The following is a 13,856-nucleotide window of genomic DNA, read 5'->3' as shown; positions in this document are numbered from 1 at the left end:
GGCCCGGTGGCACCAGTGTCCGGCAGCCTCGCCTCTGTCAGTGCGCCCCAGGGTGGCTGTGGCTACATTGTAGCTGCCATCACCAGTGTGTGAATGTGTGGATGACTGGATATGTAAAGCGCTTTGGGGTCCTTAGGGACTAGTAAAATGCTATATAAATACAGGCCATTTACCATTATTTATTCCTCTAGGGATCCAGATACAGACCTAGTGATACTGAGCCTTGATGCAGAAAAGGCCTTTGACTGTTTCGAATGGTCATATCTATATGCAGTATTAAGTACGTTTGGAGTTGGACCTAATTTTGTCTCCTGGATTCAGTTGTTATATAGTAATCCGTGTGCCAGAATACTCACAAACAAAACCCTTTCCGAACCATTTAAGCTATTTGGTGGCACGAGATAAGGATGCGCGCTGAGCCCTTTATTGTGTGGCCTCGCATTAGAGTCGTTGGCGGAAACAATTCGGAAACATAAAGAAATACATGGCTACAATACAGGATACACCTCCAATAAGATCTCACTGTACGCTGATGATATTCTGCTGTCTTTTATTGGTGATTCAGTGCAAAATGTAGCCTTAGTTTCCTGTTGTAGCCGAGCGACATGCCCCCAGTGTTGTCTTCTGCTTAGGAAAATCTCAGTACAATAATGTACGTACAGAAGCCCGTCTGACATCATGTGACGTGAGAAGCCAATCTCAGGTTAGTAATTCATATAGGCATGTCGACATGGTCAAGACAGCTTATGAAGTTCAAACAGAGCATCGGGTAGAAAGGTGAGTGGCATGGTTGTTTGTCTGAGTGTTTCAGAAACTGTTGATCTATGTTCCTACTCTGTCACAGTCCCTGTTTTGTGTTTTGGGGGTGTTTTCAGTTTTCTTTAGCTTGTATTTTTGATCATTTTTGTTTGCCCACCTGTAGCAACGTGTGGTTTGCAATATCAATCTAGGAAAATGCTAAAGATGTGCAAAGGTCTGCATGGGCTAGCAAGTAGCAGTGGATTCTCTGTGTTCTCCAATAGTCACACAGCAGCTTCATCCTGTATTTGTTTTTATTGCTCCCACCGCAGACACATTTGGACGATGGGTGGACTGAACATTGTCTCGTGGTTTGTAGTGATCCATTTTGGTTCACTTGTAGTTCACTTGGGTTTTTCTCTCATTTCAAACTCATCAACTGTTTCAGATCAGAGTAAACAAACTATTTATGTGAAAATTCCCCAATGTTTTCTGATTTCATACTTTCATACTCGTGCAGTATCTTTTTGTTTTCAGTCAGGTTTATCAATCTCAGTTTTTTCCTGCTTTCCTTGTGTTTCTGTTTCTGGTTCAGTCTCATTTCTGTGTTTGTTTACTTTTCTGTCTTCTCTGTCAGTCATGTGTCCATATTTGTCCAGCTCTCAGTGTTTGTTACTACTCGTTTTGTTTAGATAGTCCCTCGTCTTGTGTTTGTTGTGTTTAGTTTTGCTTCCCTTGTCTTGTTAGTCTGATTCCATTCAGCTGTGTTTCCCGGTGTTTGGGGAGGAATTTTCCTGGTGTGCGTTTATTCTACGAGACTGTGTTGGGACTTTGTTGCCTCATCCTGTGTTGTTTTGTCCTCACTTACAGTTTGTGTTCCCTTAAGATTAGTTGAAGTTTGGTTTCCTAGTTTTATGTGTTGTCTTTTAGTTTGAACTCTTTTTTGAACGTAGATGATAGTAAGGGTGTGCAGCTACTGCATTGCATTTGGGTAATCTCAGTATCTCACTGAGCATGCCTCTGTACTGGCCAGCATGTCATGGAGTGGGTGGGAGGAATCATCTAGCATTGTTCTCATCTTGGACAACATCCACCTCTCGTAACTGTAACTCTCTCTACTCCAACACGCTTCCCTTTACCGTCTGCAGTTAGTTCAAAATGCTGCTGCACAGGTTCTAACAGGTACTAGAAAGTATGATCACATCACCCCAGTTCTAGCTAATTTACACTGGCTCCCTGTCAAATACCTTATACTCTAAAATTCTCTTGCTTACTTTTAAAATTTTAAACAATTTGGCACCCAGTTATCTGACTGAACTCCTCAGCTTGTATAACCCCAGGACAGCACTAAGTTCATCTTGCCAGATGCTCTTAGAACAACCTAGATCGCGGCTGAAGTCCAGAGGTGATCGGGCTTTTGTAATTGCAGCACCGACACGCTGGAACAACCTCCTGTAGTTCTGAGTCTATTCATTCCTTTAAATCACGTCTTAAAACTCAACTTTTTACTTTGGCTTTTGAATCAAATTAGTTTAATCATCATCAGGCCTGTTTTATGTCTGTCACTTTTGATTTTTGTTGGTGTTTGTTTGTTAATTTTTTCTCTTGCATTGCCTTTTAATGTCTCAAGGATTTTTGCTGATTGTTAAGCACTTTGATCAACCCTGTTGTTTTAAATGTGCTATATAAATAAATAAACCTTAAACCTCTCATACACCACCTTTAGAGAGTGCAGCTCCACCCCAAAATGTTACTGGCCTTGCAGATGAGTTTATTGAGTCTGTTGGCATCCCAACCCTCAACTACAGCATGCAACACCATTGAGGATGGCACTGGCTGAAAATCCCGAGCATTGTCTGACAGATGTTAAAAGATTACAGCTGCCTCAGGAAATAGCGACAGCTCTGACCCTTCCTGTAGTGTGGAGTAGCAATTTTTTTTTTTTAACCCGGTCCAGTTTATTATCAATGTGTACTCTGAGGTATTTATTATCCTTCACTGTGTCCACTTTGACCCCCTGAATTAAAACAGGTGTCACTGGTTTCCTGGTCCTTTTAAGATCCACATTTATTTCCTTGGTGTCTGTCGCACTGAGCTGCAGATGATTCTGTGTGCACCACATTATATGACTCCATCTCTTTACCCTGACCGATGCAACTAACCATCACAGAGTAAGCAGAGAACTTGTGAAAATGGCAGTACTCTGTGCAGTGGCTGAAGTCTGTGCAGTCAATAGCTGCTTGTGGTGCCCCTCTGTTGCTGATAGTTTTTAAACCAAAGTTTTTCTTTATCTAAATAACGCACTAGCATATCAAGTTCTTTTACCACTTCACTCTAGTTATACCGTCTATAATGCATTTACTATCAGTTTAACTCTTTGCTCCTCTCTCATACTTCCTTTCTGTAATTTTAAAACTATCCATTAATCCTTTAGATATTTTTTTACAGGTACGTCCACATGTATTTGGACTCTCACACAAGTTGTTGTTTTTTTTAACTGTTTACTGAAACAAATTCCAATTATAGTTAAATAACAGAGATAATCTGTAGACTCTCAGGTTTCATTTGAGGGTATCTGTACATTACACTACATACATTCAAATGAGATGGAGGTGTTTTGATTCAATGAAATGTTGTGGTTTGTGATCACACGCTGGCTGTTTTGATGTGTGGCTCCTCCCATTGGTGTATGTGTGTTCTTTGAATTTCCTCCCTCCAGGCTGGGTGTGGGGGTGTGTCTGTGTATTTGCTGGTGAAACAGGTTAGAGAGCTTATTGGCTGATTCAAACAAGCTCTTGAAGTCTGGATTGGATGATTGAATGGACAGCAGCCTCTTAACCTCCAGCTGACAGCGCCCTCCCTTGTCTGCTCTGCACCCAACAAAGAGCTAGTTGTTTGTAGTTCTGAGCATCTGTGTGAGAAAGTCTTTTCGTACAGTGTGAGCTGTTTGTAATTACGATATCTTTGTGTTGGGCTAAAAGCATTTTTGTAAAGTCTTATTCATGTGTACACATTGAGCACTGCAGCAGTGAGTGAGAAGCCCTTTTTCTCTTTTTTGTAGGAGCTTATGTTAGACAATTGTCTTGTTTGCTTTTACTTTCTGAAGACGGGAGAAACCTTTTTGTTTGTTATTTTGACATTGTTCATATCTGAAGAATATAAACTGCTGCTTAGCCCCTTTAGTTAGTGTGTTGCTGGCCTGTCATGGGAGTCGTGGGAGTGGGGAGTTGCACCTGCATGTTGGGTCCCGGTTACCCGTAGGCCGGGTCATAACAAAGGGTCGAGGAGTTTTAGCCCCTTAAAATGCGTCTACCAGATCAACTGCCCATTTGCACATGTGCGAAGGTAACTCTACTTGGACAAACTGCCCGAAATGCGTTGACAGAAACATTTCAGTGATTTTGAGTCATTCTGCACTCCAGATGCGTTAATTGCATTAAACATTTTTAATCGTGTTAACGGATTAATTTGCGTTAACCCGTTATTTTTGACAGCACTACTTTAAACACATCAGTCATGTAATCTTTATCTATTTTGGGATTAGGAACTTCTGTATCATCATTAAATATCCACTAATGGTATCCAACTCTTGCTTCTTAAAACCACCCTCTCTAGGATGTTTATTGTCGGTTGACGCAGCCAAGTCAGTCAGAAATGACTCCACACAATCAAAGAATTTTATTTTGGAATATTTTTTAAAATTAGGATTTGTTTTTAGTAATTCCTTCCTTTCTTTCCACAGCAAATCACATTCTGTTTTATTTTTGATTGACATACTCTTAATTTAATGGCTCCATAATAAAGTATTATATACCAGCTAAATCTCAATCACTGATCCCGAGTTTCCTCTTCTTCATTTACGGCACCAACAAATTACTTTGGACATCATGAGTAGGACAGTATGTTGTTGCATGTCAATGCTGCTTTATTGATCGAGACTCACCAGCCCTTTTATTTGATAAACACTTCTACAAAATAGAAGTATGGGGCTGTACTGCTTCCCGTCTATTGTAATGAGGAACGTTGGGTTGCTAGCAAACAAAACAAAGGAGCTAACAGCGATACTGCAGAGTCAGAGGGAATATGGAGACTGCACAGACACCTGCTAACTTCACTCTCGTTGGTGTGATGCATCAGTGAGGGTGATGAGACGGAGTACTGGGCTGTGGTGGACTCCTTTGTCATGCGGTGTGAACAGAAACATCTGGAGATCAGTGTGACAAAGATCAAGGAAATGATTGTGGACTTTAGGAGAACCAGGAAACCAGTGACCCCAGTTTCAATGCAGGGGGTCGATGTGAAAATAGTGAAGGACTATAAATATCTCAGAGCACACAGTGACAAGAAAATGAAGCTTATGTGTAATTTCAATAAGGGAGCTCTGAGGTCTCACATCTGTCTGATGTCACTCATGCTGTGTGATTAGTGTGGTATCATACATAATTTTTATAACTTATACAATTCCTCATTTAGCCCCACATAATAACTGGTGTTGTAATTTAAACTGGTCATATGTTTTCAGTCTCATTTTCCCTCCGGCTGTGGCATCAGCTGAGCTGCAACACCATGAGACACGTGTCTGTTTAGAGCTGATCCTTATCTGAAAAGGAAGCTAAAGAAAAACATGCATTTTTATTTGCTGAGATGGTTTGTAGTGGACTCACCAGTTTATTTCTGAATTGCTAAAACAACTCTCATTCTTCGAACTCATAGAATCAACACATTACAAATAAACTCAATCAACACTGGCAATGTTTGCATATTCCCCCTAACACCTGGGATTGATTATTTAAAGATGATTAGTTTTCACAATAACCATCGATTACCTGTGCCTATGACGAGTTTCCTGAATATAATTTATTATTTGAGGAGATCGGTGGCAGAACTATGAGGTAAACGGGCGCTAATCTAATCGATGTGCGTCATTAAATATATTTATTTCGAAACCAAGAAGCCTGCTCACACACAGGTTCGCCAATAAACTGTATGATGCCTTTAAATTTAAATCACGTTTTTTAATTTGAGATCAGAAAAGTCACACAGAGTAAACGCAAGCTCCAGCAGCTCTGCGCTAACAAAGCAAGGCACACTGGCTGCGATGACGTTATGTTGACCACACAGATGTCCACGTTAACCTGACCAGCACAGGTTAGCGTGGGCGTGATTCCTAAACAAGCAGCAGGTGTTAAACAGCTGGTTGTCATCCGCGTGACACACAGTGAAACCGTCCAATCGGCGGATGCAGCACGTGGAACACGGAGAATATGTAAAAAGTCTAATCCGGTGTAAAAGTCATTTAACGTGAAACACCGGGAGCTACTGGCAAGCTCCACGAGCCACCATTTCTGTATTTAAAAAAAAGGTTTACGCTTCGTAATTACACGTCACCTTTCGTCACTACCGCACCTGCGCAGTCGTCGTATACATTTGGCAAAGAACGGTCACAGAAAGGCAGAAAGAGAGAAAATACACTAACCTAACCGGAGGAAGCGATTTTATGTCCGTAAGGATTAAAGCTATAAGAGCCGATAGAAGCCGACTACAGCGGAGGAGTCAGAGCAGTGACGGGGACCGTAAACAACCGTCGATGTGCCTCTGATATCCGGACATACAAGTCATCTTTTTTTCCTGAGTAGGAAGAGACGAGTCGCCGACAGACAAACATCCAGACTGCAAGCATGAATCCCGAATAGTGAGTTTCACGTTAAACACAATCAGCTGCACGGCTGTTGTTATTGTCTTCTTCCAGGAAGTATCATTGTGTTTGGCTAGTTTTCTGCTACATCACACCAGGCTGGTTGTGCTAATGGAGAACAGCCGCTCGGCTTCTGTAAACAGGGTGCGAACAGCTTCTTTAACGTGTCAGCTTTCCCAGTGCGGTTTCTCCACACATCAACAAACACTTTGCTTGCTCGTGTCTCCCGTTTCCCCCCGTGACCGCGTGTCTCCCGTTTCCCCCGTGACCGCGGACCTTTAACTACGACCCCCAACAAAACAGTGCAGTGTAGAGAGAAACGCGGTTATTGTTCGTTTCAGATACTAGAGCCAAAACGTGTAACGTTACCAGCTGGTGATTGGGCTGTACTGGCGTGTTATGGCTGACCTGTAGCCTGGGCGAACAGGCTCCGCCCACTGTTTCCCCTTTCTCCATGGAGACGGCCACAGTATGGAACACTCGACAAAAATACGTTTTTAGTCCCACTTGCACTTAAACTTTACTATTTCCATAGCAATACTTTTTAGATATATGCAAAGGCAGCTCATTTGTGTTGTTTGTGTAGGCTGTTGCTAAACAAAAACATAGTTTCCACACTTTAGTTCGAAATTCTTGAATGTCACACCATGAAATTTGTTACATTAATTACCCTGAATGTGTATCTATCTATCTATCTATCTATCTATCTATCTATCTATCTACCTATCTATCTATCTACCTACCTACCTACGTACGAACGATATAAATATTTATATGTTTAAGGAATGTACAAGGGATTATGACTGATTAATCGTACACTCATAATCTGCCTCCACAGTGAGTCCTGTTGAACCGCTGTGTGTTCTTGGACCTGCACCTCAGTTTTAGGGTGCTGTCAGTCTTCTTATAACCAGGGCAACTTTATGTAGAGCAGCAATTCTTTTTATCAGACAGTTCTTCTTTCCATGAGGTGCTATGTTGAACTTCCAGTATGAGACAGTGGGGGAGCAATAACGCCAGCTTCTCACCTGAGACCTCGTAACATGATGCTGAGTAGGAATAAATAGCTAACTGGGCACAATTTGGACATTTGCACTTGAAGGTGTTCTCACTTTTGTTGCCAGGTTTAGATATTAATTGCTGTGTGTTGAGTAATTTTCAGCAGAGGTAAATTTACACTGTTATACAAGCTGTACACTGACTGCTTCACATTGCATCAAAGTGTCATAGCTTCAGTGTTGTCCCATGAAAAGATATAATAAAATATTTACAAAAATGTGAGGTTTGTACTTTTTTGTAAATATACATCCATTAGTGTGTAATTACATTTTCATAGACTTAGAATTAATCCATTAAGTTTGTGGCAGTACGCCAAAGGTAGAGGAGGGAGAACTCGTAGGCATCACAGGCTGTGGAGGCAAATTTAATTTCATGTTTGCACCTTCAGAGTCTCGATATTAAGGGTCATAGCTATGTTTTGTCATCTGAGAAGGGGTCCCCTTCACCTGGGATGTGAAAACACGATGCAAAGTAACAACCGGCATCTGAAAGAAGTGTCCTCTCTTTCTTCTTTCTTTAAGTCTCATCTTCTCTAACACACAAAACACTGAAGGCCTACACTCAGAGTTGTTTTTTCTGCTGCAGCTATATGCAAATAAATTGGGAGGAGTAAAGGCCCCAGTATACTCGCCGTTAGGCACAGGAAGTGGCTGCAGTATTCTTCTGAATGATGGGTGTTGCCACTCAGACAATATTGGTATAAAAGTGTTAACATATGAGGGGAAGAAGTGCAAATCGAAAGCAAAGACTCTGCAGCGTTTATTTATTTGCAAAGTTTTTTCCACAAACGTCCCTCCCTCTTCTTCTTTCACTTCTCCACTGCGTAAAACTCTGGAGACTGTAGGTCTTCTGAAAAAGAAAGTCTCACTTCAGAAGTGCTTGACTGACTGAACTCTCAAACATGTCTCACTAATTTAGAGGATCATCATTTAGCCTGGAGAAATAGTTTGCTGCTTTATAAGACAGCCCTCCACAAAGCCAGAACATCTTACTATTCATCACTGATTGAAGAAAATAAGAACAACCCCAGGTTTCTCTTCAGCTCTGTAGCCAGGCTGACACACAGTCAGAGCTCCGTTGAGCCAACCATCCCTTTAACGTTAACTAGTAATGATTCTGTGATGCATCTTTCTGAGTTAACTTCAGTAATTACCTCCTCGAAGCATCAACCTGTCTTCTATATCCCGATTCTACAGGAGTGCTCACAGAAGTCCTGCTATTAAGTGACGTTTCAGTCTTAAGTATGATCAAACTATCTCAATTAATCAGCACAGGCCTTAAAGCTGGCTGTAGTTAAACCGTATATATCACATTATGCTTGAATAACCTCCAAAAACAAATGTTTCAACCATAGAGTGCCTAAAATAGTGCTGGCATACTCGTTTTAAACCAACCATTTAATAGTTTTTCTACTTTGAATACTAAAAATCTGAGTGAACTGAAATGTTTTATTTTAACCATTTTTTTATCCATCAGTTGCACACAGAGGTTTTTCATAGAGGGCAATGCTGTCACAGCACGTCTCTCTGAGGTCAATCATAGACCTCTAACAAACAAAGGATCATAGCAAGAAAGAAGTAAGTCGAGAAAGAATTCATGAGAATAAAACATTGAAATTAAAAAGATGCTTTTTTGTGAACATAAAATTTTTACAATTTAAAAAAACGTGATGCCGTCAAATTACAGAAACAAAAGTCTAGATAGTGGCTATGAAAATGACTGACCACGAACAGCCACAGCTGTCACAGCTTAACGTTTTCTTTGGCGCGTGGGGAGACGTTTAAAACGTTCGTGCTTTTGCAGCTCGACTTTTCCGACTTTACCTTTTTGCAGCAATAGTTTAACAGCATGTTTTGCAAATTACTGCATTTTGTTCACCGTCCCCTGAAGCTCCTCCTGGCGCTGTTATTCCGTGTCTGGTGGGATACAAACACACATGCTCACTGCAGTGTGCCGGGTAGAATATTCTCCAGTTGGGAGGGGGCGATAAATGATGCATTCACAGTGTGTGGAAGAAAAAAAGTGAATGTTGCCGTGGTAATTTATACTGGTTTGTTTCAGTAAAGCCATTTTAACCATTGTCTGTGGAAACACTTGCCATACCTTTATTGAGTCTGTTCGATATATCGCCCACCGCTGATTTGAAGAACGCGGCACTTTTCAGGGGTCGAGTCGTATCAGCTTAACCTTAGCTAACGTTTATCTGCACGCTCCTTTTGACAGTTGTGTTTGAACAGTAATTGTAAAAGGAAAAAAAGTTGCATTGTCCATTGTTATAAAGTCACATAGGTCTGATTGTTGTAAGATGAGGTAATATTGTGTATATTATGGTATATTTCTGTTTTTGTTGTGACTTGGTACACATTTGTTTCAGCATCCCTACTTCAAATTAAAAGAACAATGGTTCCATTTAATTAAAGGGGGATTTTGCACTTAGTCGGGTCGTATTATAAAATGTTTCCCACTGTTTTTGTTTTTTATTGCAGTAGAAATTTTCAGCCTTGTTCTTTGTATTTCAGTGACTATCTGTTCAAGCTCCTGCTCATTGGAGACTCTGGTGTAGGAAAGTCTTGTCTTCTACTGCGTTTTGCTGTAAGTAGTACCTCCTCACTGTAAGATGTTTTTCACTTCTGTTGGACTGAATGACTGTTTTTAACTGGTTTTGCTGCTGGCCTGAATCATGCTGTCCCTCCTCTTTCTGTAGGATGACACCTACACAGAGAGCTACATCAGCACCATTGGAGTGGACTTTAAGATTCGCACCATCGAGCTGGATGGCAAGACCATCAAATTGCAGATTGTGAGGGCACATGTACACACAGAGCACCACATTTATGGTCTTCTTTTGCGGCTGGTTGAGGGAAATTTGGCCAGAGTGTGACAAAACTTGCAATTCTGGAATCTGTGAGATGTCAGCTTTTAGAAAGTGGATTGTTTGCTTGGTTACATTTGCTGGACTGAACATGGGGTTCGATAGTTTATATTTGTATTTACACAGCAGACCTGACGCCATGACTGGTGAACCTGGAGTCACACCGATGTCTCTCCCTCCCAGCTATCCCAGCTCAAGTTCCTCCAGATTTTATAATCCTCTGATCGGAGCTCGATCCTCAGTTAACCCCGCTGATTTTTAAGTTTAAGTTAGGGCTTCTGTGCAGGCCAGTCTGTAAAGTTGTTGTTAGTTTTCTGAAGGTAGTTTTTCACTATTAGAGAAATATGTTTTAGATCGTTGTCATTTTGGGAGACACAGCGATGATGCAAATCTGTTTTTGCTCTGACTGCTTCATGATACTAGTCACTCCAGCTCCTGATACTTGGAAATGCTGTGATAACTTTGCATATCCATCTCCTGCTTTGTGAGAATCAACAACTCTTTTTCCTCAAGTCCAAACTGATGTTTGTTTTGATCGTTCGTGAAGTGACAGGTCAAATCCTTGCTGAACTTTTTATACTACATGTACATTGGACGATTTCATTGTAACCACTGGGCAACTCCTGAAAAACAGCCCTACATCATAAACCTCCTGCAACAAGCTTTACACTTTGAAAGTCAGACAAGTATTCTTCTCCTGGCAACCGCCAAACTCAGATATGTCCATCAGAATAACCCAGGAGAAGTTACCCAACAGAACGTGTCTACATGGCCTACCACGTCACGTCTGAGTTGCTGTCCTTCACAATTGCTTCCACTTTGTTATTGGACTATTTAGTATGAAGGTAATTTGGTGACTGTACTTGTTGCACAGGTGGCAGCCTATAGCAATATCACGCTGGCTTTAACTCCTGACAGGGACTCATTTGTAGAAGCAGTTTGCATGCCTAGGTGCTTGATGTTTTACACCTGTGGCTATGGAAGTGATCGGAATACCTGGGTTCAGGGATTTGGATCGGTGAGTGAATACTTTTGGCAGCATAGTGTATTCTTGACTCTGCCCTGAGGCGTGTCTACTTAAGGTAGATGTGTTTCCTCAAAGCTTTCTAATTTACCAAGTCATTAAAAGGCTAGAGTCATCTGGAAAACAGAAATATTCAGTCTGCTGGCAACTTTATAGAAATGTTACCTTTGTCAGAAATCAGACTACAGAAACTTAAAACAACGACGGTGCAGGTTAACTTATACACAGCTTCATGAATGTTTCATTTTTCACAAACACAATTGGTTTTCTATCATAATATGCTTGTTAGAATTGTAATATATTAATATATCGTCCCTTTGCTCCTCTTCGTCCCTCCAGTGGGACACTGCAGGCCAGGAGAGGTTTCGTACTATCACCTCCAGTTACTATCGTGGAGCCCATGGCATCATAGTTGTTTATGATGTGACCGACCAAGTGAGTGAGCATTTTTATGGAGTTATGGTCTATTTAATTAATAAATAAATAAATATTTGCCAGTACTTGCTACTTTTATCTGAAGAAGTGTTAACTATGTTCTCCTCAAGGTTTGGAGGAAGATTTGAACACTGTCATGCCCTGATTTTTGAAGATACTTTGTATTCATGTATAGAGACGGCTTTTTGTTCATATTCATTCTCATTGCACAGGAGTCCTATAACAATGTCAAGCAGTGGCTTCAGGAAATTGACCGATATGCCAGTGAAAATGTCAATAAACTTCTGGTGGGCAACAAGTGTGACTTGACGACTAAGAAAGTAGTGGACTACACAACTGCTAAGGTGGGGCTGCTTATGAATAACTGTCTGTCTGTCTCTCTGTCTGTCTCTGTCTGTCTGTCTGTCTGTCTCTGTCTCGCTCTCTCTCGAGGTCATTTTGATGGAACCTGATTATTCATATCAAACATGAAGGCATATCTGGATGGATATGAAACTAGTTCATGTTATTGTTGGACTGTTGTAAATCACTGTTGTCCTGTTCTCTTAAAACCTCCCTCAAAAGCCTTCAGTTGATCAGAGTGCTGCACTGAGTAGTGTCGGGGGATCGTCTAAGGAGCTTAGAAAATGTCTTCAGTTCTTAAATCAGATGTTGGCGAGTCCCAGGCATTTAATCTCTAGTGGAAGATGGGATTAAATGCATTTTTGAGATCGTGCTGCCTCAACTGCCTCTCACATCTTGCATCCGGTGATCTCACTTGAAAGGGTGACCCTGATCAAGAGTGGGTCAACTACCGTCTTACGGGACAACTCCCACCAGGGATTAAACACCTGGGACTCTCCAACATTTGGTTTTCGAACTGGAGAAGCTTCTCAGATGAGAGGTGAAACATCTTCAAGAAACTTAAAGAAACTTTCTTTCTAAACTCCTTAGACTACCTGGACCTGGATGACCGAGAACCCGCACAGACACCTAATGGGCTGAAATATTCTGACTGCAGATTTCTGACTGTTTGCACTTGAATTTTCTTCTTATCTTTTCAGGAGTTTGCTGACTCTTTGGTGATCCCCTTTCTGGAGACCAGTGCCAAGAATGCCACAAACGTAGAGCAGGCTTTCATGACCATGGCAGCCGAGATCAAGAAACGCATGGGCCCTGGGGCCACAGCCGGCGGGGACAAGCCCAACTTAAAAATCGATAGCACCCCCGTCAGGCAGTCTGGAGGGGGCTGCTGTTAAAGGACCTACAACCATCTCAGTGATTTCTCTACTCTGTTCCCTCCCATCACCCGTAGAACTCACACCCCACCATATAGCCCACTCCCACTCCCGACTTTCCCCCTGTGACCTGCTCGGACAGAGGTCTAAACTGCAAAGTCAGATTGAATCTGTATGAGGGTTAATTCAGACCTGTTTGATTAGACAGAGAGGAAAGCAACCAGGAAACACACTGAGACCATTTTATCTTTTGCCGTGGAGGCAGAAGGAAATGAGAGATTAGCATTAATTTAAAATGACATGGAGATAAAAGATTAGGTTCAAATTCAAGTGAGGTTATTGCTACGAAACACACACACACAGTAGTGATGGCACGAGTTACAAAAATTAAAGCCATTTGGCCAAATGCATTTGTCCTTGGGCTCCGTCTGTTTTTACTGATCTCAGCCCAAACTTCACTCACTCTGCACACACTCACTACGCTACACACTGTGGATGACCTGAACTCTGTAGGATGCTAGCAGTCTAACTGTGACGCATCGTTGTTATTCCTGAGGAGGGTCTAGGATGGATGGATGGTCTAGGGAAAGCCCAATCAGGGAGCCCCTCTCCTTCATCTGTTTCCTTCCTCTTCTGAGCCACTTTTTTATAGTGTGTTTAGACAAAAGCAAGGTGAATGTTTTTATTATGTAACTCTTGTCTGAGGAATCGGCGTTCTTTCGCCTCAGTCAGCCAGTGTACTAAACATGCAGACGTGTGCTGTGAGCCAGCAGGAAGCAGACCCCTCTGACTGTGTCGACCAGAGTCTGCTTCTCT

The 13,856-nt window shown here is 41.6% G+C and overlaps 1 protein-coding gene across 1 annotated transcript; it reads left to right on the top strand.

Annotated features, from left to right (window-relative positions):
• The first annotated feature begins 5,943 nt into the window (after positions 1 to 5,943).
• On the top strand, positions 5,944 to 13,456 carry rab1ba (zRAB1B, member RAS oncogene family a). Its single transcript, XM_005752744.1, has 6 exons — positions 5,944 to 6,430; positions 10,012 to 10,084; positions 10,197 to 10,292; positions 11,728 to 11,823; positions 12,036 to 12,167; positions 12,867 to 13,456. The coding sequence occupies exons 1-6, from the start codon at positions 6,417 to 6,419 to the stop codon at positions 13,059 to 13,061; spliced, it is 606 nt and encodes a 201-aa protein (XP_005752801.1). The 5' UTR covers positions 5,944 to 6,416; the 3' UTR covers positions 13,062 to 13,456.
• Positions 13,457 to 13,856: the final 400 nt, after the last annotated feature.

The sequence above is a fragment of the Pundamilia nyererei genome, unplaced genomic scaffold (assembly GCF_000239375.1).
Source record: "Pundamilia nyererei isolate P.nyererei 1_Seehausen unplaced genomic scaffold, PunNye1.0 scaffold00377, whole genome shotgun sequence".
Taxonomy (NCBI): domain Eukaryota; kingdom Metazoa; phylum Chordata; class Actinopteri; order Cichliformes; family Cichlidae; genus Pundamilia; species Pundamilia nyererei.
Note: the sequence above shows the minus strand (reverse complement) of the source record. Positions and strands in the feature narration are given on the sequence as shown.

What these genes read in the sequence shown, in the direction of transcription:
- rab1ba (XM_005752744.1), top strand. An exon ending in GTCTTCTACTGCGTTTTGCT is followed by an intron (nt 10,085 to 10,196) that starts GTAAGTAGTACC and finishes CTCTTTCTGTAG; the next exon opens with GATGACACCTACACAGAGAG. An exon ending in AGACCATCAAATTGCAGATT is followed by an intron (nt 10,293 to 11,727) that starts GTGAGGGCACAT and finishes TCGTCCCTCCAG; the next exon opens with TGGGACACTGCAGGCCAGGA.